Genomic DNA, 22,373 nt, shown 5'->3' with positions numbered 1-22,373 from the left:
TAAGACAGATTTCATAATCAAAAGAATGCAGTGCCTTTATTTAGCCATTACCCATCATCCTCCCTGTAAACTGTCACTTCCACTCTGTTCGCTGATCCTCTGCCTGTTTATGGATGTGTCACTGCCCCTCTACTCCCTGTCTCTGTCTGTATCCTTTTCTGTCTGTCCTGAGCTCCTCCCTGAGGTTGGTTCCTCTCTGCTCCCTGATTGCTCTTCCTCTTGGCATCTAGTGTGCAACTGCACAAACGACCCACCCTGTGCATGACACCACGGGACTGACACACGCGCTCAAACATACTCTCACACACACACATCCATCACACGGGCACAGATTACACCAGCTAACACTCCCACGCTTCCCAGGAAAAGCTTTCTCAATCAGACTTGCACTCACACATACAAATATGATTAGTCAGATGGATGTGGAGACGTAAATGTGGTTAGAAACAGCAAACGGACACACACACACAGTCAGACACATTCACACAGTGTGTGCCTGCGAACAGGGTGAGCAGCAGCCGCCTGGAAATATGAATGAGTTGTGTATCAGTGGGGGCCATCTCCTGCCTTTTTCTTCCTGTCTTGTTTCACTGCCTAAAATACACTTTTACAACTGTCTCTGTCCGTTCCTGTCTCAACCTTGAAATAACCACAGAGCAGTATAAACCAATACACAAATATAAGCAAAGTTTAATGCAAAAACACGAACAATTGATATAACACTTCAATACAGATTCATACAAAGTTGGCAAATATTGTCATTCGTCATACGTAAGTTAGTTGTATAAAATTATTAAATATTAGATTCATATATTACTCATAGAACATCTGTATACAAGGAATGAATCACATTGGGAGACACCCGTAGAATAGGACACACACACACACACACACACACACACACACACACACACACACACACACACACACACACACACACACTGACATTCCTGCACAGGTACATTCACTCACATTTGCTTTACACACACACAAAAACGGACTTTACTGAAATACTTATGGCACTCATACGCTTAGATTTTAATTAACTTTCAATACAAAGACAACAGGGCTGTTATGCTGACATCATTCGACACACAAGACATTTTGACATGGGATGACACTGGACGACACAATGTGACAGAGGGCAGTTATAGTCTCTGGTCTGTGGAGACTTCCTACATGGTAGGCGTCTGCTGACCGTCAGTCTTTTTTAATAGAGAACTGTAGGCATCCCATAGTGAACAACACAAAGCTTGTCCTCTCTCCTGTTTTGCCCGTCCAAGGTGAGCACAGTGGACCTTCTACCAGTGGCTAAAAAAATCGGAACAGAAACTCACAGCTTTTGTGGATGTCAGAATCAGATTAGGGCTTGGGACAGGCACGGTTCATGCACCCAATATAGTACCACTCTAGGACACAAAATATAAGCAAAGCAGCTCCAGAAATGTGGCTGATGGATGAATGGAATTGCACTTCTTCTGGCTCAAAATGTCTGTGAAATGTAAAAAGCATAAAACTACAGAATGGCTGGGTGTGAGGGGGGGACTTAAATTGGGAAAATGAAGGAAATAAATAAATAATCAGTAAAGCGGGTGTCCTTATATCCTTAGTGATGTGGATTGTTTTCCTCCTTGTTTCTCCTGTGTCTCCTGGTCTTCACTGCTCAGCAGTGTTCCAAGTCACTTTCCTCCTTTTCCACTTTTGTTAAGTGCAGGATCATCACATGGGATCATTGGTAATGTCACTGAGGGTTCTGGCTGCTGTGGACAAGCACTGATGAGTGTGTGGAGGTGGTGGTGGAGGGGATGGGCTCCAGGGTGGGAGGCGATGGGGAGCTGTTCTTGAAGCTCGTTTAGGGTGGAGGGCAGAGCTTGGTGAGGGAAGGGGTTGGAAAGGTATGTGTGGGGGGCAGCAGAGCTGGGGGAAGAGGTGCTCAGGGGTGGGGAGGGGGGGGCTCTCAAGAATAGATCAAGCTCTTGAGGAAGCGGACTGTGCCACGTTTGAAGACGAAGGGACAATCACGCTGCTGGGAAGCGTCTCGCGTCGGAGAGGAAGCCAAACAACGAGAGGAAAAGCGCTCTGATTTTCGCACAGGAAGCCCAGTGCGCCTCCTGCCCGGGCCAGATAAGAGCGCTGCGGTTCCCAGGGCCAGACCCAGGAGTGGACCCAGGACCCAGGCGCGAGGCCCCCCATCAGCCTGGCCCAGCCTGGTCCACTGTCCATGGGCCTCCTCCAGCGCGGCGTCAGGCTTGTGGTGCAGCCGGGCTGCAAAGAACAAGGGCCTGGTGAGGATCCAGCCAAAAACTAACTAAAGAAACACACTCAGACACTAAAGCAGAACCAGAACCAGAACAGAGCTTTACAAAGGACCATAAATCAGTCAGTGGAGAGGCCAAATGTAATCTGCAGAAACATTAATGTGCAATTACAGTTAAGCTCCTTTATGAAGCTTCTCTACTGTTTTGTTGTGACTGCTTTTAGTGCATGTTTGTTTCTTTCAGGCCAAACTGTGTCATTACTTACAAACTAAAACAAATTTTAAATTGACTTAAATTTGAAATTTGACTCAGAATTGATTAAAATCTAATTTTCAGGCATACAATAATTGGCAAAATTTAATGTGCAGATTGCATGTGACTCTCATCATGATGAAACAAGATAAAATCTGCTCTCATACACACTGTGCATCTACACTATGATACAACCATGAGCTACAACAGGGGCAAAATTTCAGTAATAGTTTTCAGTTAAAAAAAATCTAAATTCAACAGATTCTCTGGGTAAAGTTTACATTTTTTTGCAGGACAAAAAGAGTTCACATCACTACCTAGCTTCACTCAATGAATATCAGATACTTGAGCATCACCAGCTGGTCTCAGAGATGTTCATGTACATTATGTAGATTACATTTGGCAGACACAGACGGTTGAAACCACCCTGGAGGCACCTCGGCATGGCGCCATGTGAGAGTGCCGGTGTTAAGGTTCAAGTACGCTGATGATGTCAGTGTGTCTCAGAGGGGGAATAGAGTATGGGCGGCTGCTGTGGTGCTCTCAGGTAATACTTAACCTCTCTGACTTGGTCATAAGCAACACAATAAGTGTCTGACCTCCAAGAACAACTCAATCAATGTTTCTGCCAAGCGCCTGCTTGAGCACTCGTGTGTGTTGACTAAATGACTGTCCCTCGGCATCACTGGGTTGGGCCATTTCTCATGAGAACTTTATATATAGTGTGTGTGTCAGATATAAGAAAAGGCATCACAGGATGCGGTGTGCAATCACAATAATAAACAGGCCTCTTACCCTGCGTCCTGGACAGGAAATTCATTAAATCATAGCGTTTGATTTGGAAACCAACAAATCGTGACTGAGAGCACGGAACTGGCTTCTATTGAAGTGTGTTTTTTTTTCTCTGTCCTTTCAAGTCTGAGATACACTGTGTACGGTGTCTGTGAATGTACCAGGCGCACACACACACACACACACACACACACACACATTCTGACACACACACACACACACACAGACACAGGCTATGCATTTGTATACATTTAAACAAACATGAAAAAGGAAAAGCGGACAGTAAAAGAACAAACATATGGAGAAAGAGTTGCACAAGCAAGCAAACATACAAACACATACATGATGAGACACATACACACATGTATGTGAGTGTGCACACACACACACATGAATAAACACACACACATTTTCACACATTCCCGCACATGAAAGGCCCCCAAAGGCATCTGTTCTGGTTACAAGAAGGAAACGCTGTCTGAACACATGCTGAAATAGACAAAACATGTCTCGTTTTTCAATATCACACACACACACACACACACACACCAAATAACAACATAAAACAAACAATACATAATTTTTTTTTGCTCCATGTTTGTAACATTGTGGCATTAATATTATTCTTAGCCTATGCAGCCAAAACCTACACAAAATATAGTAATTTAAAACGCATACTAACTATAAACAGCCAAAATGTGTCATTAGATGGATTTGACTATTTGTATATAATTTATATTCTTTTTTTACTCTTTAATTTTTTCTAACATATTAACGGTCCAGTGTGTAGGATTCAGGGGGACATAACGACAGAATGGAATATAATATACTCGGGAAATTTTCTTTAGTGTATAATCACCTGAAAATAAAAACCACTGTGTTTTAATTATCTTAAAATGAGACTTTTATATCTCTCGTCCACAGAGTCTGCCATCTTTCTACAGTAGCCCAGAACAGACAAACCAAACACTGGCTCTAGATAGTGTCGTTCGCATTTTTGCGTCGGCCACCATAGTTAGCTCCTCTGCGACAAGCAATGTTGGAAAAACACTGACATCAAACTGCTTTATTCAGTGTTTTAAATCACCAGGTCTGTATATTTTGGAAAGGAAGAGACCTCTGCAGAGAATTTGGCTCCCTGTAAAAACCTACAGAATGTCTGGATCTTATGTTATTAGAAAAAAAAGGTGAGCACACATTATCAGGTGCTAGGCTGGCGGCCTGTCTGTGACGTGCCAAACAGCGTAGGAGAAACATTGATTTGTAGCGTGAAACTGCTTTATTCAGTGTTTTTACTGGTTTAAATCGCTTGGTCTGATTGTTTCAGAGAGGAAGAGACCTCTGCAGATAATTCAGCTCCCAATAAAAACCTCCTGAACGATGAATTCTAACCGGGAGAAGTTTCAGCTGGATGCAATCTGCGATCGTCACTGCTCGATGCCACTAAATCCCCTAAATCTTATACACTGCTCCCTCAAGTTGGTTAAAATTAAGAGCCATTTTCCAGTGGTTTACTGGTGAGATTTTAATGCGCACACTGGGCTAGATTAAGTCTTCTAAAGCAGTGGTTACCAACTGGAGGGTCACGGTCCAAAAGTGCGTTGCAGGTCCATTCTGAATGGACTGAAGTGACTCGAAAACATGCCAAATTTGTAAAAAAAAACAACACTTTTTTAAAGTATGGTGAATTCCTGGCAAAGAGCTTTTATTTTGAAGTGCTGTTTCCTGCTGTAGAGTGAGTGATGAAACGACAGCTACTTGACAGGGACAGCAAACTAGCTCTACAAGGTCACCAAATCTAAGTATGATGCTGAATATATTAAACTGTGTGGACCTTAAACTAATGACTAAGGAGAAATCTGGACACTGTGGTTAGTCCAGTTGGGAACCACTGTTCTATTGGCTACTTACAGGCCTTTGGACGGGCAGGGATGCCAAAGCCACTGGATATGCGGGGGAGGGACTCCATGGGACGTGCAGTGAAGGGCTTGTCTGCTCCCCCGTGGCACTGAGCCCGGGTCCTGCAACGACACCGCTTTCTCCCCTATCTGAGGACTCACTGTCAGACAAGAGACAAACACAAGTTGAAACACTGAGCGAAGTCTAAGGCAGTGCTAAAGGTGGTTGGTGGGTGAATAATTCAATTTCTCACCTTTGACCACAAGTGTGAGTGTTAGATTCTGGAAAAGTCCATGTTCCTGGTTTCGTACCAGGACGGTGTACTTCCCAGCATCCTCCTCTGCCACATCCCGAATCACCAGGGAACTCCCATCCATGTGATATCTGGAGCACTGCTCTGCTGCCGCCTTGCCATCCTTCAACCTGACAGAAAAATAAAGAGCTCAGCAAAGTTTGAGGGACTACGTGCCAAAGTTTTAAGGAGGAAAGTTATTTGGAAGTCTAAAATTGAAATTACAGAATTACTTTTTGATGACTAAATATGATGAGCAATACTTCCCATGAACTTTCGAAGGAAATGGTGTTGAGGAAGTGTGCCAGAGATTGAGATACATTAAAAAAAGGAAGGCAAAAAATGGTGTGATTTTAGGGATCAAGGTGACCTCTTACCAGATGACTTCAGGTGCAGGGTACGCTCGCAGTTTGGGAGAGATTCTGTAAGATTTCTGTCCTGCCTGTACCTCCATCACAGATTCATGCCTGGGCTTCAGGCGAATAAACGGACGGTCTAAAATAAGGAGACACATGCACATATTTGTGTAAGACTACAGTGACTCAGTCTGTCAAAAAAAGATAAGTTGACCATCACTGGAATGAAATTCACTGTAATTTTAAAAATATCAATGAGTAATCTGATGATATGTCTCTGGTCATCATGTCAATGTCAGGGAGTGTCAGAGGAAGACACCCACCATACACAGTAACAGTGACTTGCTGCTGTTTGGTGTTTTCCCCGCTGGTCACACGGCACGTGTAGAGACCTCGGTCTGAACGCTGGAGCTTCGGGATGGTCAGAATGTTGTAGAACAGCATGTGCGTTCTGTGTTTCAGGAGCCTCTTGTAGGTGGAGCCGGTGTTGTTAATCTGAAGGTGGAGAGGAAGACAGAGCCTCAGCATTAACACTGAAGGCTCACCTGTGTGTCCTTGAGATCTTATTTCGAAAACTTTTAAATCCAAGTGCTAGGACCCACAGTGCAGCAGGCTATCTCTTGACTGAATTACTGAGACATTAAAGTTGTTATTTTTTTGTTTATCCTGTTTTTGTTTTGTTTTGCTTTTGCTTTTGCTTTTGCTTTTGCTTTTGCTTTTACTTTTGTATTTACTTAAGGGGTGTAGGAACCATTTCCTGATGAAGCAAACTTTACAGACGGTGTAATTAAATGCTTTATTAATGGTCAGTAAGTGATTCATTAATTGTATAGATCAGTAATAGGGCATTCATGAGGACAAAATCCCCTTGGCTGGTGTAAATTCTCATCTGACATGACTAAAACCAGCTTTTGTTTAACTTTTTAATTCAAGGATTCTCAGTAGTGCTGACCATTTAATCTCAATATATTTGGTTTGATTTCACTTGGTGACCTTTGTTGCATACCATCCACTCACTCTGACCACACATTTCCTGTCTGTCTCCACTGTCAGCTACCACAAAAAAGATTAAAAATGCAAAGAATAAAAGTCCACAGAGCATCTAAACCAACACCAGTTTAAATCCAACAATTTACAACTCCACATTTGGTGTTATTATTAGACAGTGAGTATTAATGAATGACTATTGTTCTGTTAGAGTGGGTAATCCAGAATTGTAAATGTTAAAATCTTAACAATAGCTGCTCTGTAGCATGTCATCAAACTGTCCAGTAATATTCTTTTACAACCTGAAAACCAAAACCTTGTCTTTACAAATGGCTACTCACAAATGTATAAAGCTTTAATAAATGATTTATTAAAGGCACATTTCACCCCAAAATCAAAATCTTTTTCCCTTTTACCTGTAGTGATATTCATTTATCTAGATTGTTTTGGTGTGAGTTGGTGAGTGTTGGAGATATCAGCCGTAGAGATGTCTGCCTTCTCTCCAGTATGATAAAACTAGATGGCACTCAGCTTGTGGTGCTCAAAGTGCAAAAAAATATATATTTTAAAAGCTCAACAGCAATGTCTCTTTGCAGAAATCACCACCTGGTTACTCAAGATAATCCACAGACCTTGTTGTTTCTGTAGGAACTATTTCCTGTCTACCAAACTACACCTGCCAACTGAGCAGAAGGAAGTGAGCATCTACTGCTGGCTCACCTAGCACCACTGTAGTTGCTAACGTTACAGCTCAGCCAAGGAGGATGATATTAGAGGATGCACTTTCTTCTGCTCGGTTGGCAGGTTTAGTTCAACAGAGAGAAAATAGTCCCTACATGAATCTGCTCACAATAAGCTCTGTGGATTATCTTGAGTAACCAGGTCATGATTTATGGAAAGAGACATTGCTGTTGAGTTTTTCAAATGTAATTTTTTGGCACTTTGAGCACCACAAGCCGAGTGCCATCTAGTTCCATTATATCCGAGAGAAGGCAGACATCTTTACAGCCGATATTGCCAACACTTGGCAACTCACATGAAAACAATCTAGACTGATAAAAAACTTTACAGGTAAGAGGAAAATAATGTATTTTTGATCTGGGAGTGAACTGTCCCTTTAAATAATGATAAATAGTCAAACTAGAAATAGTACATTTCAAGATGGCAACCTTTTGCTTTTGCTCGAATAAACTTTTAAAGAAGTACTTTTTCCATGTTCTTTTGACGATCAATAAAGTAGCTCGTCTCTGCAGGCTGACAGAATTATACACTCTTGCTCAGAGTCTGTCAAAGGTCATTTGCCATCTAAACCTGTGCTCCTTTGGTTTACACAAGGTCTCCACAGACGTTAATGCAGCTCTGACCTTTCCAGGGTAGTCCCAGGTGATGTTCACTCTGGTGTTCAACTCCCCGGTGGCGGTGCAGTTCATGACCAGTCTCTCCCCCTTCAGGGCCTGCACAGGTCCACTGCTGTTCAGATACACCTCCATGATGTTACTCACTGTGGCAAGACAGAAAGAAATGTAGGAAATGATACACACACATGCGTGTTTATGGGTGATTTACTGTGTATCTAAAAGGACTTCATGCACTTCTGACCTGGTCTGTGTATAAAGTATACACGTGACTTGTGTGTGATGCCATTAGTGATTGTCTGGCAGTAGAAGAGGCCGATGTAGTAGAAGGTGGGGGTTCGGATGGTGAAACCTTGCTTGCTGTTCCAGATGATGTTCCTCTGGTCTGGACTCAGGCTGTGACTGGGGAACTGTGGGAGGAGAAGACAACACCCATTTTAGTTTCACTGTACCAAAATCATGACACACTGTCACCACTCGAGTGCAGCTGAAATCTCACATACAAGGGGAGAAATTAGGGAACAACGGAGTCACTGCAACAGAAATCCATGACAATGACTAACTTGATGTTTAACCCACAAAAATTTGCAAAACTAGGAAGGAATGTGGTCATATATGTTGTGCAACACCCTGTTAAAGCTGTGATTATACACAGGAGGGAAATGGTCTGTGTCATTTGCATTTGATTTGCTGTCAGAGAGAAGGTCAAGTACAAGTCAAGTCTCAAAACCTTGCTGTTTGGACGTTAGCAAGTCTAACTCAAGCTCAGTCTAAAATCTACAGCCCTGATACCAGAAGCTAAAGCAGCTAAATGAAATAAAGCCATCATTAATCTTATTATTTACACCTTATTCATTTTAAAATTCGCGTCTCTAGGACCCAAACAAAATTGTGCTCACTTAGCTGCAGGATTTGTTTGCGATCATCTAAATATTATGACACAAAAAATTCTGATGGAGGGCAGGAAGTGATAAATCCATGTTGGAAATTGAGGAAAATGACTACATAAAATGGTTGGATGAACCTGCAGGCAGCAGGGACTATCAGAAAATTGAAACTCATGTTGGATGTGATCCATACAAAATGTGGCAAACGTTATATTTCCCACAACATGACTGATTTGCCCCGTGTGAACACGACTGTCATTGCAAATTAACTCGTCCTCCAGACCTCTTAACGTTGCTAACCTTACACAACAAGCCGATGAAAGCATTTTAGAGCCTAGTGGACTATAACTAATTTGTGTGTGGTTGGCTCCATGACTGAAATGACTGATGTCTTGTTTTTTGCTGAGTGAGTAAATGACTGTCTTAATATTTCAACTCTACATGAATGCACCGTTGTCAGGTTAATCATAGATAACTTAAGCTACCATTTTCTACCTGCTAGGTCAAGCATTCCCAGAGGTTTGGTGAAACGCTGTTAAAAATCTGGGTCGTGGCTAAAAACACAGAATAGCTTCTGCATCCAATCTGAGGCATGTTTAACACAATGCTTTAAAGTTTTAAATTAGTTTACTCCAGACTGAAGACAGAGGTTTTTGATCCATATCTGCTGTTGTTTCTTGATGACTTTTTTTTTTATCTTCCTCACTATTTTTGTGGCTTAAAATGGCCATGGTTTTTCCCCAGTTTGATTCATGGAGTTACCATAAACAGCACAAATCATAGCCGTTATTTTGCAGTGTCGGTAGTCTTTGCCTCCAGTTGCCTGCCCTCCATCACTGCACTGATGTGTGACGTCACATGCAAAGAAGCTATTGGATTGCATTTTGTGCAAGCTTGATCTCAAATGCAGGTTTTACGTTTTTTGTTTTCACTCTTAGTGGTAAGATAGTTACATTTCCCCTAAAAAACTCATCTAGAAGATGCTAATCACAGAGTAACACCTGTCAAAAGAAGCCCCAGATGATGCTGCCTGTATTCGCACACTGTTGGTTTTATAATTCTTGGCCTCCTCAACAAGGACTCTTGTGTAACTGTGTAACCTTGTTGTTTTTTTGGAGGCAGCCCCGAGGAAATGTTTACTAGAGTTTCTGTGACACAGTGGAAGCCTCCCACCCACTCTCAAGGGAACAGGTGGACACCCCCCCACCCCCCACCCCCATCCCCACCTGCCCCACCACCATCACACTCACTTCCCCCCACTCCTGCACCCCCAGTGTGAACTGGCTGATATCCCCCCTCCCAGAGTGAGGTGACCCTCTCAGACGCCACCAAGCTCCTCCTCCTCCTCTTTTCTTGGTCCTGTAAAGTAGATCCTTCCCACTCCTGAACTCACTGACACCCCGTCTGAGTGCCCTTAGTGCCCTTTCTGCCCCTCTTACCCCCATCCTCTAAACCTATATGGAGAGTTGGCTATGCAAAGGTGAAGGTGTAGAAACAGGAGGAGGTGTGACGGAGCCAGAGGAGTCAGGATATGAGAAACGTGACTCCAGTCCATCTGCTCGCATCCTGTTACTACAGGATATAGACATTTTGACTGGAACCCCAGGTCGACCCCGTCATCCCGGACCTCCAGGACCTCCTGGTCACTTTCACAGCGAGAGTGAGAGAGCAGAGCCTCCTGAGTATTGTTCCCGCTGAGAAGGGTCATATTAGAGATCCGGGTAAAGTGCAAAATTCCTCCAGGAAAAAAACACTCCAGGGGCTGTGACAGTGAGTGGATTCCTGGTTCAGACCGGCCAGCGCAGGGTCGGAGGAGGGAGATGAAGGAAGAGGAGAGCTATTTTTAGTGTAATTACCTTAGTGCTTCCAGGCATTTGTGAGGGGATAGAAGCAGCACAAAAACATGTGTGTGTTGATGTCCAGCCATGACTGTTTTAGCATCATACTCATACGCTGGAGAAGTAGTACAACATGTCATGCGGGGGATGTTTACACTTCTTGGATCCCAATCCTCAAGTTCCCAACACGTTCTTCTGTTGCATTATTAATCTTGCTTTTTAGCCATGTTAGCAGCGTGGCTCTATGCATAGCAGTGTCAGTCTTTCAGTCCGTCCACCACTGTGATCAAGCGTGAAATATCTCAACAACAGTTATATGGCTTGCCATGAGACTGAGTTCATGTCCACCTCAGGAAAATAAAAGCATGTGGTACAAACTGGGGGTGAATAGACCGAGAGACATGGACATCCACCAGGCAGAGATGTGTTTGAGTTGTATGATGGGAAGTGTAGGATTTCTGAACTTTCTGAACCATAGTTCATAGAAGTGCAATATTAAATTGTTGGAGTGTCCCTTTAATACATTTTGGTTCTTTTTTTTCGAAGCCGTAGCCATGGAGTCAACATGGGGTATGCAAACACCATTTGGAGAAACCATACTCTATAAAACTAGAATACTAGAACTGGTGATAATGATTACATTCGCTTATTATTCATTCTTACAGCAGTGCCTTTGCATGGTTGCTTGTCGTGGCATTGCAATGTTTTGCTATTTTTATGTTTTGCTGTGTAATTTTTTTTGATCAACCACTTAATCTGATGTATCTGATTAATAAAGGTATCGAACCATTGCATTAGTAGCCATGATAAATTGCTGCTGAGCAGTGCAGTCACTTGCAACAAAGGAAATTTAAACTTGTTGCTTTTTACCCTGGGGCACCTGTATCTCCGCCCAGAAGAGAGAACAACAAATTCTCTAAGAGTGCGTGGTCAGAGTTGGCAAATATCAGCATATCTGTTGTAGATATCTGATGAAGAGAGTTAACTCTATTGTAGTGACACCACAATAAGCTTCCTACAGTGACGCACAAGGCGTCATATTAACGGTCAGGACTTGTGATTAAAGAGAATCTACTGTACTTTGATCCGTCAGGGCCAACAGTAGTTGCCTCTGCTTCCTCCGCAAACCAGCTGTTTAAAGCATCAGTCAGGGGAAGTTGGCAGCCAGGATTCCTACTACAAGAAGTGGAGGGTGAGACGTGGGAAGTTGTGCTGGCCAGGGGCCAAAGGGGCACTCCAGACCCCACGTCCTGTCTCCAGAGGTAGAAACAGTGCCAACAGGACGTTGTGGGCGCCGCTCCATCGGAAAGAGTCAGTAAAGAAAGGGGCATCTCTGACTGGAAGGTTTTCTTGCAGGTTCAGGCAGATGGATGTCGTTTTGTTTCATTCACAGGCAAATAACATCCATAAAACAACATGTACTCAGAAAAAACCTGACACGCATGCAGACAGCAGGCCCTCTCAATGCTCTTCTTTGCACTTAGTAACACTGTCTCACTCGCCCCCTCACTCAGCACTCAAGCACCAACACTCACAACCATATCCGCACACACTTTCACACATATCCGCAGACGGACACAAACAAACGGACACACACACCACTGCGTAATGGCTGCCAAGATAAGAACAATGTGGCGAATGATCTAGAGAGGGGGAAACAACGGGACGGTGCACTGTGTTCATATGTGAGCTCCGATGGAACAAACTGGGAAGTGATGATGTGCAGAGAATGTGAGTGGTGTAACTGTACAGAGAACAATACACTCACTACATGTACAGATCCGGATACAGAGAGAATCTCTGCACCAAGTGTGAATTAAAAAGACATCCAACTTGTCTGCTTGTGATTTCATTCATATTTTTCTTGCACTGACCTTGACGAGTGTGGTGGTGATGTTAGGGTGGGTGACCTGGCAGGGGATGACCAGCGGCTGCTTCTCCTTCATGTACAACACATCTGGGCTCATACCCGGATGTTCCACAAATGGCTGCTGGCTGTCTGAAACCCAAACACTGCGGTCAGGGACACGTATAGTACAGATAATAAGCATGTCAAATAAATGCATGAACAAGACTCTTTTCTGTCTCACACACCAATATCACATCAATAAGAGCTTACAACCACATGTACAGATTCATAAAAAATACAGAAAAACATATTTTCTCACTTACCTCTCGTGGGACTTAACCTTGCACTGGTGGTGGTTTTACTTTATATTTGTCGTATATTATACTTTCAGGCTGCAACTAACAATTATATTCATTATCAAGAAATCTTTCTCGATTATTACTTTTTGCTTTGTGGTGTCAAAACATAGTGAAGAAAGTCTGTGGCAGCGTCTCTGAGTCCAAGCTGATATCCTCAAATGTCCTATTTTAGATAACCAATTATTTAAACTAGGGATGCACAATGACATCGGCCTGTCATCGGTATCGGACGATATTAGCTTTAAAATGGAATATTGGAATCAGCCGACATGCTGATAATACTGGTACGTCATCTGCATAAAGACAGTACAAAAGACATAGACATTCCAACGTCCAATGGAGTGGGTGCTGGACCAAAGAAACACCTGGCAAAGTAAAAAACAAATAAGTCCGCACACCAAGTAGCTCGCGTTTAGAAGGATTTTTATGCAGAGTAACGTTTTGGGCGACACAGCCCGAAGTCTGAGGAAGAGCCATGTGGCTCAAAACGTCACTCTGCATCAAAGTCCTTTTAAACGGGAGCTACTTGGTGTGCAGACTTATTTGTTTTTTACTTTGCCAGACACCATCGGTATCGGCCATTATCGGCTTTAAAATGAACTGAATCAGCCAAAATGCTTTGTCTAATTTTGCATGATGAATGAATATTTTAAATATGAAAATATTGTATTTCATGTCTCCATCTGCTGGTGGGCCATCACAATAGGAGTATACATGCATATTATATAATAATAATTCCACTACAGAAGAGACTTGATGATCACTAAAGTTAGGTGCGGAAAAGAGTGGATTTATCGATATTGGTATCGGCTAACGGTCAATTGAGTTGTTACATATTAGTATATCAGTCATTGGCAAGAAATCCAATATAGTGCATCCCTAATTTAAACTCAATAAAAATAAACTCAAAGATACTCAACTGCAGTGATATAAAAGAGAGAAAATCAGCTAAGAAGTCAGAACGAGAGATTGTTTGATATTTTTGCAGGAAAAAGACTATTTATTTTTTATATTTCTGCCTCAATACCGGGTAAATGAACCTATGTTTGTGGTGCTCACAGCACTGAAAACGGACTTTTCAGAAATTCAACCAGAACCTGTCTTTCCAGAAAGTGTGTCCTGGATAACCCACAGACGTCACTATCGACAGTTTTCATGGGAATTTTTTCTACGGTAGAGAGAAGTTCCAGTGAAAGTTTCACAGGGATACAGTTTCAGGAAAGAGATGCTGCTATTGTTTTTTGTTAATGCTGAGAGAAACAGACTTTCATTCACTGCAGCTGTACTGGAATGGAGACAGTTATCTCAGAGACAAATGAAAACACAGACTAATCAACAAATGTCGAAAAACTTGTTAATGCATTTATTTCGAGTAGGTTAGACTGTAGGAGTCAGCAACCTTTTTGGCCAAAAAAAAGAAAAAAAAAAATCTGTCTTATAATGACACAGGGGGCTACTCCTGATTATTTGCTATTTTAATGGTGACAGCAAACCAATCTGTCCACTCACTGTTAAGTTCTCTGCTTTCCATTTTTGGATTTGGAATCAATAGTTAGCCTAGCCAGCGAGTCATCCACATTGAGCGGCAACATTTAGAGGAAAAGATATCAGGTTGTAGACGTATGACAAACATTTTAGTTGACAAAATGTAAAGAATTTTTTTATCAGTGTATAGGCTAGACATTTTTACAATCTGTGTATGTAAACTCACTTTAGGTCCAAAATAATGATGTATGAAAATTGAAATGTTAAAAAATATATATTTTATATTATTTTATTTAAATATTATTTTATTTTATTTTTTATATTCTGTTTTATTTTATTATCAATTTATTTTCTGTATTTTGGCAAACCCACAGGGAGCCATTGTAGAGGGGATAAAGAGCCACATGTGGCTCCGGAGCTGCAGGTTGCCGACCTCTGGACTATTGTAATGCTCTCTTCACTGTTCTTTCAAAACAATCCATTGATAAACTACAATTAATTCAGAGGTCTGCTGCCAGGCTTTTAACTAGAACAAGACATAGAGAGTAAATCACCCACTCTAGGTGTCTCTTAGGATTGATTTTAAGATTCTTTTACTTGTTTAAAAGGCTTCTCTAACCAAGGCCACAAGAGATGAAAACTTTCCTTTGTTTTATTCTGTTATATTCTTCATATGCCTTCCTTGTTTTTATCTCTCACATATTCTATTAAATTTAGCCTGTCTGTTCTTGCTGTGTGCTGCTTCTTTTGTTTGTTATTCATGTAATTGGTTTGTTTTATTAAGCAGTACTTTCCCTTATTAATGTGCCTGTATTCATTCTGTTGTTTCTTCTCCTCAAAGCAATCTGAGCTACACCCCCTGTATAAAAGGCACTTTATTAATCTATTATTATTATTATTATCATTATTATTAAAGTCAATAAAATCTGCATGGTGCATTGTAATACGTTTGGTGTCAGATTTGGGGTGTGGGCACATAATAAAAGTTAAAAAAAAAAATACTTTCTTTTATTTAAGTTTTATTTGTCTTTTTATTTGTGGGGATTTTTCCGTCCCCAGTGGAAAATAACTCCTGGGCCGAGTGAGAAAACATATTTTTCTATGATTTTCTATGACCTGACCCTTTAATTTCATGTACACACAAAGAGGAAAGATAACAATCACCTGCCTCTGTACACAAACACACAAACAAACACTTCCAAGTATCAATCTCAGCAATAAACAAAAACAAACAGACACACACTCCTAAACATACTCCACGCCCATTCATTGAATACCCATTCAGTAAATAACTGCGTGAAGTCAACAATAAACACACAGATTGTTTAGAGGCAATCAAACAGCCTCTCTGAGCTTTTTCTTCTCCCAGCTCGACCACTGTAATAGTCCTGTGCCATTGAAAAGTGTGGGTGTTGCTCACTGTATTGTTTGTTACCGTAGGGTGTTATTCAAGGAAAGCAAATCTCTGAACATTCGAACAAAAGTACCCAAAGGACTAGCGGACCGAGGGCTTCCTTCTCTTGCTTTGATTCCTAATAGAGGACTCAGGGAGGGAGGCAACGTCTGAGAAGAGCTGCAGGCCAAGTCTGACGCTTAATGGACATGGTGACCTGAGCGATTGATGGCCCTCGAGGGTCCTGTTGGCCAAACAGTAGCGTGCCCTGTGACCCTGGCCTCCAGCCCAGCTCGTTGCCCGGCCCAGCCCGACCAGCGTCACCCTCCAGGACAGGGAGGAGCCGCCCGGGTAGACATCGTGCCTCCTCTGCCCCTTGATACCACTGAGCCGCTGGCCTTCATCTTATCCTTCTCAGCTCCTCTCTCACACACATGCACACACACACACACACACATGCACTTCCATACACCTCCCCATCGCCTCCTTGTAGAGACACAGCGACATCCCCTCCCAGCACACCCCCTTCAAGCCCTTCCCCTCCTCCCCCAAGCACAGGATGCTTCAAGCAAGGCTGAGCAGAGCAGATAAGGCTGATGCCCTGGGAAACTCTGCCCAGGCCTGAGCCTTTCAGCAGCTGGGCTATTCCTGGCCCCGAGGTAGCACGTAAATGAAAGTAAAAAAGGATTTATATATAGACAACGGGGAGGTAGGCCGGGGCTGAGAAAAGAGAGGCAGGGGAGGAGGGGGATGAAACTGTGCCAGAGTCATCTAGAAGGATGTGTTGTTGGGACAAACAGTGTTTAGATATAATTGGCTCTCTGGCATTGGTCTGTATTTAGCACCCACCACATCCTGTTTAACCTGGGGATATAAACAATGAGCATGAAGGGGTGAAGGCATGAAGGGCTGCTCTATGAGAGAGACAAAAGAGAAAAGAAGTGTCAGCTAAACTCTTGGACCTCGGGCAGCAGTGTCTTACCTGTGACATATACATAGATGGAGGTCTGTCTCCGGGGTCGGTGTCGGTACCTGCAGTGGAACAGGCCGGTGTGCTGGGCCTGAGCGCTGCTCACCGTCACTTGGCTGCAGTACTGCTGGCTCGTCTTGCCACAGCGAGACTCCTTTACTTGCACCTGATCTCTGGCCAAACCTGATGGGAACGCCCAAGTCAGCTCCCAGCGACCCCTGGTCAACAGGTACAGAGTGTCGAGAGTTTGCTTAGAAAATGGCGGCTTTCATCATGGGATGTATATATCTTTAGCCAAAGACTGTTTCACCATAAGGGGTAGGAAGACTTTATTTTCAAGAGCTTTAAATCACACTGAGAAGCCTTATGAAGATGCACTAAAGGGCTTTTTAAGACTCAGATCCCTCATGTATTAGTGTCTGCTTCGGATTGTATGATGTTTTGGTGTTGAATGTGGAAAATGAGAATAAAATTGTATGAAATGGGGGTTTGGGGGTCCTGTGCTAAGAAATTTTGAGCATCAGCACTTTACTTCCTACATTATGCTAATTTTTTTGCACCAGTTTGTGCATTTTCTGCATTAGTATATGGTGGAAATACCTTAAATATCATCAAATCAAAAGTCTTCTGCTACTTTCACATATTTTTTGGGTGACACAAATGTACAGGTTCTAAATATTGAGGGTGTCCCACGTGTCCCTCCGAATTCTAGCCTATGACTACAAACTTTGCATGGAAAACATCTTGTCTGGTTTTGTTGACACATGTGGAGTGTGTAATAGGAAGCAACAGATCTTTGGCTTAGAAACTATCAATAACAAGAATATAAAGATATTAGGAAGAGCTCGGGAGAAATAAATTCCCTGTAGGACCACTGTTGAAGAAATATTTTAATGGAGACACTTATATCGCCTATTGAGAGCACAAGAATCACAACTGGGTGGGTAAAGAGAAAACATGACACTACGCAAGAGTCAAAACCAAAATATCTAAACATATTTACAACTAGATCTATTAGCAATGAATGATGAATGGCGTAACATGTGAATAAAGTGTTTATATGTTGCAAATCTATTGCCGATATAAATTTAAAGGTCCAGAGTGTGGACTTAAGTGGCATGTGGTGGTGGTGGTGGTGGTGGTGGGGTTGCAAGACTGAACCTTCTCTCATGTGCGAAGCGTGTAGGAAAACTATGGTGGCTGACATGAAAATGCAAAAGAGCGAAAATGTGAATGGCCCTATCTAGAGCCAGTGTTTGGTTTGTCCATTGTGGGCTGCCATAGAACAACATGGTGGCCTCTGTGGTAGAGGACCTGCTCAACTCCATTATAAAGGGCTCAATCTAATGTAACATAAACACAAAAATTCGTATTTTTGGGTGATTATAAACTAATGAAAAGGTAGTTATGAATTCTATATACCATTTCTACCAGTAGATGTCCCTAAATCCTACACACTGGACCTTTAAGTTGGAAAAAAGTCAGTAAATTGCCTCTACAACAACTTGGTATCTCAATAAATTGTCTAATAACAGTGAGTGTGCTGGTGGTGATTTTGACGATCATTTTATATATGACTCTAAGATAATTAAGTCTTAAAGATGTTTGGGGGGTGTTTGCTTTGTTCACAGCTATTGTAATATTGTAAGCTCTGTCATGCAACACTGTTGCCCACATTAGGGTTTCTGGATTGGATCTGTCTACCTGAAACTCACCTGCAGCTGAGCAGTAGTGTCTGGTTGATGTCATGAACCAGCTGCCGGGTTTTCACATCCAGAATAGGAACGCTGTACTTCCCCTTCTGATCTTTGTCTGCAGAGGCAGGAGAAGGATGAGAATCAGATGTCTGTAGTGGGAGCAACATCCCATGACTTAATAACTGCACTGCCAAACTAGTATGGGAAGTCAAATAGTAATTATAAAGGATTTATTTACAGACATGAATCCTTCAGAGAGGTCAGAGGTCAAGGTCAGCTTGTAAGAGTTCATCATGCAATATTCTTTAGGGACATCTGAGCAGGGTGTTTACTTTCTGAAACAAGGGAATGAGTTCTACTAATTAATAAACTTATATATCAAAATTTTCAATTCTAATCGTATGACTGGGAGTCATGAACGAGAAGGTCCAAGTCCCTTTGTGTTGACCCAGATCTGCATGAGACCACTTTCCGAGGAAATCCTGAAAGACAAAACACTTTACAACCAATAAATATTGTGGACAGTTCCTGTAAGCTCTGTCCATTACAAACCGGACTAAACCGGACTCTTGACTGATTGCAGAACCGTCTGTCTGTGTGAGTCCCGGCTCCACAGCACGTAGTACATCCAGGCCACTGTATCTGTGACCCTCTGCTCATCTCCTCACTCAGGCCACTTGACGGCTTGTGTGGAAATGCGTAAGCAGTGTGCCTCTTGTTTATCAAATAAAGGCATTTCTCCACTCCATCGCTGAGGTTTATTAATGAGAGATAAAGACGTCTGTCTGTCCGCCCTTCCTTCCTCCCAACAACAGCGGAAACATCATTCAGGGAAGTCCGTCCTTCACTGACTGCTCCTTACAGGGTGTACAGCTCAAAACACTCCTCACAACTCAACTGTGTCACTGCTCTGCGAGTAGTTAAATCACTCCTACAGCAGTGAGTTAGTTTATCACGAAAGTCCATTATTACCGTTTATTGTCAGCATCATTGTTCCCAGTGGATGCCCCATTCAGCAGATCTAGCATTACTCACACTGTTAGCACTTCCTATACTATTTCCTTGGGTTTCACAGTGTGTGAGTGAGTAGGCAAGAAACACACACACATGACAGTGTGAGGGAAGACGGAGGGGAAGTTAGTGATCTCCACCAGGCCTTGTTGAGGCCTTCTCACATAGCTGTGGAGCGTCTAATGGCACCATTTCTAAATATCTCAGTGCAGTTCTCCTGCTACTGCACCTGAGTAAAATTGAAAGAAAAACATCACATTTCCAACCACAGAAATGCAACACACCCATCATGTGGCATTATGTTTTTTGTAGGAGGTTTCTGCACATTAAACACTCCCAGGGAAAAAAAAACTTTACTAACCTATCAGGAATTTCAGAAGAAACACTTGATGATGCAGATGTTCGTGTCCAAGGAGAAAAAATGACCATTATTATAAAAAACTGACATTTAACACTATTCAAGTGCCCACCTCGAGACCTCTCTGCATTGACATCACAGCATCTAATCTCAAGAGCTTTAAGATGATGAAATCATTTCTAGAGAATTCATCTAACACTCTCAGTTGTCTAAGGTAATAGGGCAACAAAACAGGCTAAAAACTTGTTGAAATAATAAAAATGTCAATTAATTGACAATGTTTACTCATTATGTCCTGTTTAGGGGTGGATTTTGTGCTGAGTATGTATTTTGATTTTTTCTTTGTTGATCAGTTACTTTATATATGTTATTATTGTTATTTATTTTTGATTATTTTGCTTTTATGAGCAGGGAGGGCATTTTTGGGGGGAGGATAAAGGGGGGATATTACTGCTAAAAGAGAAGAACCTAAATTTGTTTAACCGAATCATCATATGGGCAGATTGTTTCATGAAATTTGGTTATAAAAAGTATGTTGTTTTTTTGTAAAAAGAAAAATCAAGATCTTCTATCAGATGTTATTTGCATCATTAACCTAATAAAGTTAATTATAATATTTTAACAATGGCAATGGGATGGGTACTAATAAAAGTGAATGTATAAGTATGTAAAATGTTTGTAAGATGCTGTATGCATGTTGCACATTAGGACTCCTGACGTCCTCAACATGCCGATTATTATCATGATAATATATTTATTGTACTGATTTTAGATTGTGTTTTAGACTATTTGTTGATTGACAGATTATTGCATTGGCCAGAGAAAAAAAAAGATATATAAAGTTCCTTAAAACCTTGCCTAATTGAACTACTGGGCCTCACAGCTCTCCCCTATTTGCTGATTTGACCAATTAATACCAGATAACTGCTATTTATTAGTTTAGTTTTCTTTAAAATAGACAACAGAGAAGTCACTTAAAACAAGTATTTTAAAAAGCAAATGCTACTTAATTAATAGTTAATTATGTTAACTGACATAGATCATATGTGTTTATATATATATATATAAAAAATATCAGGCCATGCATATTAAGTTCTTAACTTGATTTTCATTGCGCATTGCATTATTTTGCAGGGACAAAAAAACAATGGAAGCTTTTTGTCTTTCAGCCACAAAAGACTTCTAAATGACCAATAAAACCACAGAGGTCTGCGAGGCGCATAAAAGCAACCTGCCGACTGTTTGAGCAATAAGCGCATATTAACCCCGGTTCCTGCCCAGTGGATATTTTTCTTCAGTCGGTCACGACCCCTCGTTCTTTTAAATCAGAACTTTCATTAGACAAACTCATCAGTCTCAGGAAACAACGCCCTGCATGTGTCCATTCAGTCGGGGCCAAGCGCACAAGGAGCCGGGCCACAGAGGTCCGCATTATCCAAACAAGTGTCCAGCAGGATAGCGCTTATCTCCCTCCCTGCACTCGGTGCCAATAGAGGTTTACAGGCTCAGCGGCCTCGGACACACGAGCGCACCGGCGACTTAATTGCCCAATAAACGAGCAGCAGCACCACAGCGCGCCACAATGAAGAGCCACATCTGTGCATCTTTTGTTTTCTTCCAAAGTAAAGACTGAATGTTCTGCCTTAGTGATGGAAATGACTTTGTTTTTGATGAGCGTAAATATACCTCATGACCCGTTAGGACCCCCTGGCTCATGGGAAACAATGTTCATAATAAAAGTCGTGCGTAAAATACAATTTTCCACAGGTTATCACTAGTTTACCATTAAACCGTTAAAGCCTTACGAATAAAACCTAAATAATAACTTTAAGTAGCTGTGTAAGTTATCAACACCGGCTCAAACCGTTACAGCAGGTGCTCTGCGCAGCCTTTGTTATTGCATCAACAAAACTGAACTTGTTACTCACCTTTTGCAAGAACACCATACAATCCACATAGCAGGCAGATGAGGATAAAATTCATCATCTCTGGTGACTCCGAGGTTTCAAATATCAAATATAAGACGAGTTTTATTCCTGATGTTTTCCCCCTCCAGAGCAGACTGGACACAACGCAGCGCACTTGGCTGTGGCGCTCAGCGCTGACGGTCAGTGAATAGAGGTGGTTGGTTTCCTGAGGATAGCTGCGGGAGATCACGCAACAGGACACCACGCTTGAACTCCAGTGCAACTTTTTCCCATCGTTTTGGATAGTGGCGCGGATTTATACAGTTCCCACAGTGCAGCCACCGGATAGCGGACTTCCGTGACGTCCATTGACACACCCAAGGCGCGTAACAGCAGTCCCTTTTAGTTCTCCCCAGTGGTCAAGCAAT

The 22,373-nt window shown here is 42.1% G+C and overlaps 1 protein-coding gene across 2 annotated transcripts in view; it reads right to left on the bottom strand.

The window, feature by feature from the left end:
* The window catches only part of flt1 (fms related receptor tyrosine kinase 1), a 51,551-nt gene extending 29,232 nt beyond the window's left edge, over window positions 1–22,319 (bottom strand). Inside the window, exons 1-11 of one of the 2 annotated variants that reach the window (XM_050057350.1) lie at window positions 21,967–22,291; window positions 18,688–18,784; window positions 16,985–17,190; window positions 12,791–12,915; window positions 8,436–8,601; window positions 8,201–8,337; window positions 6,173–6,344; window positions 5,871–5,988; window positions 5,455–5,624; window positions 5,214–5,361; window positions 673–2,265 (exon numbers count right to left, since the gene is read on the bottom strand). In XM_050057350.1, the coding sequence (XP_049913307.1) occupies window positions 2,244–2,265; window positions 5,214–5,361; window positions 5,455–5,624; window positions 5,871–5,988; window positions 6,173–6,344; window positions 8,201–8,337; window positions 8,436–8,601; window positions 12,791–12,915; window positions 16,985–17,190; window positions 18,688–18,784; window positions 21,967–22,024 (1,419 nt within the window). In that variant the 5' untranslated portion in view covers window positions 22,025–22,291 and the 3' untranslated portion in view covers window positions 673–2,243. Of the gene's footprint in view, window positions 1–672; window positions 2,266–5,213; window positions 5,362–5,454; window positions 5,625–5,870; window positions 5,989–6,172; window positions 6,345–8,200; window positions 8,338–8,435; window positions 8,602–12,790; window positions 12,916–16,984; window positions 17,191–18,687; window positions 18,785–21,966 lie in introns of those variants that run through there. The other variant, XM_050057349.1, reaches the window with a different exon arrangement.
* Between the last annotated feature and the right edge of the window lie 54 nt (window positions 22,320–22,373).

Source organism: Epinephelus moara, chromosome 11 (assembly GCF_006386435.1).
Source record: "Epinephelus moara isolate mb chromosome 11, YSFRI_EMoa_1.0, whole genome shotgun sequence".
Taxonomy (NCBI): Eukaryota; Metazoa; Chordata; class Actinopteri; order Perciformes; family Serranidae; genus Epinephelus; species Epinephelus moara.
Note: the sequence above shows the minus strand (reverse complement) of the source record. Positions and strands in the feature narration are given on the sequence as shown.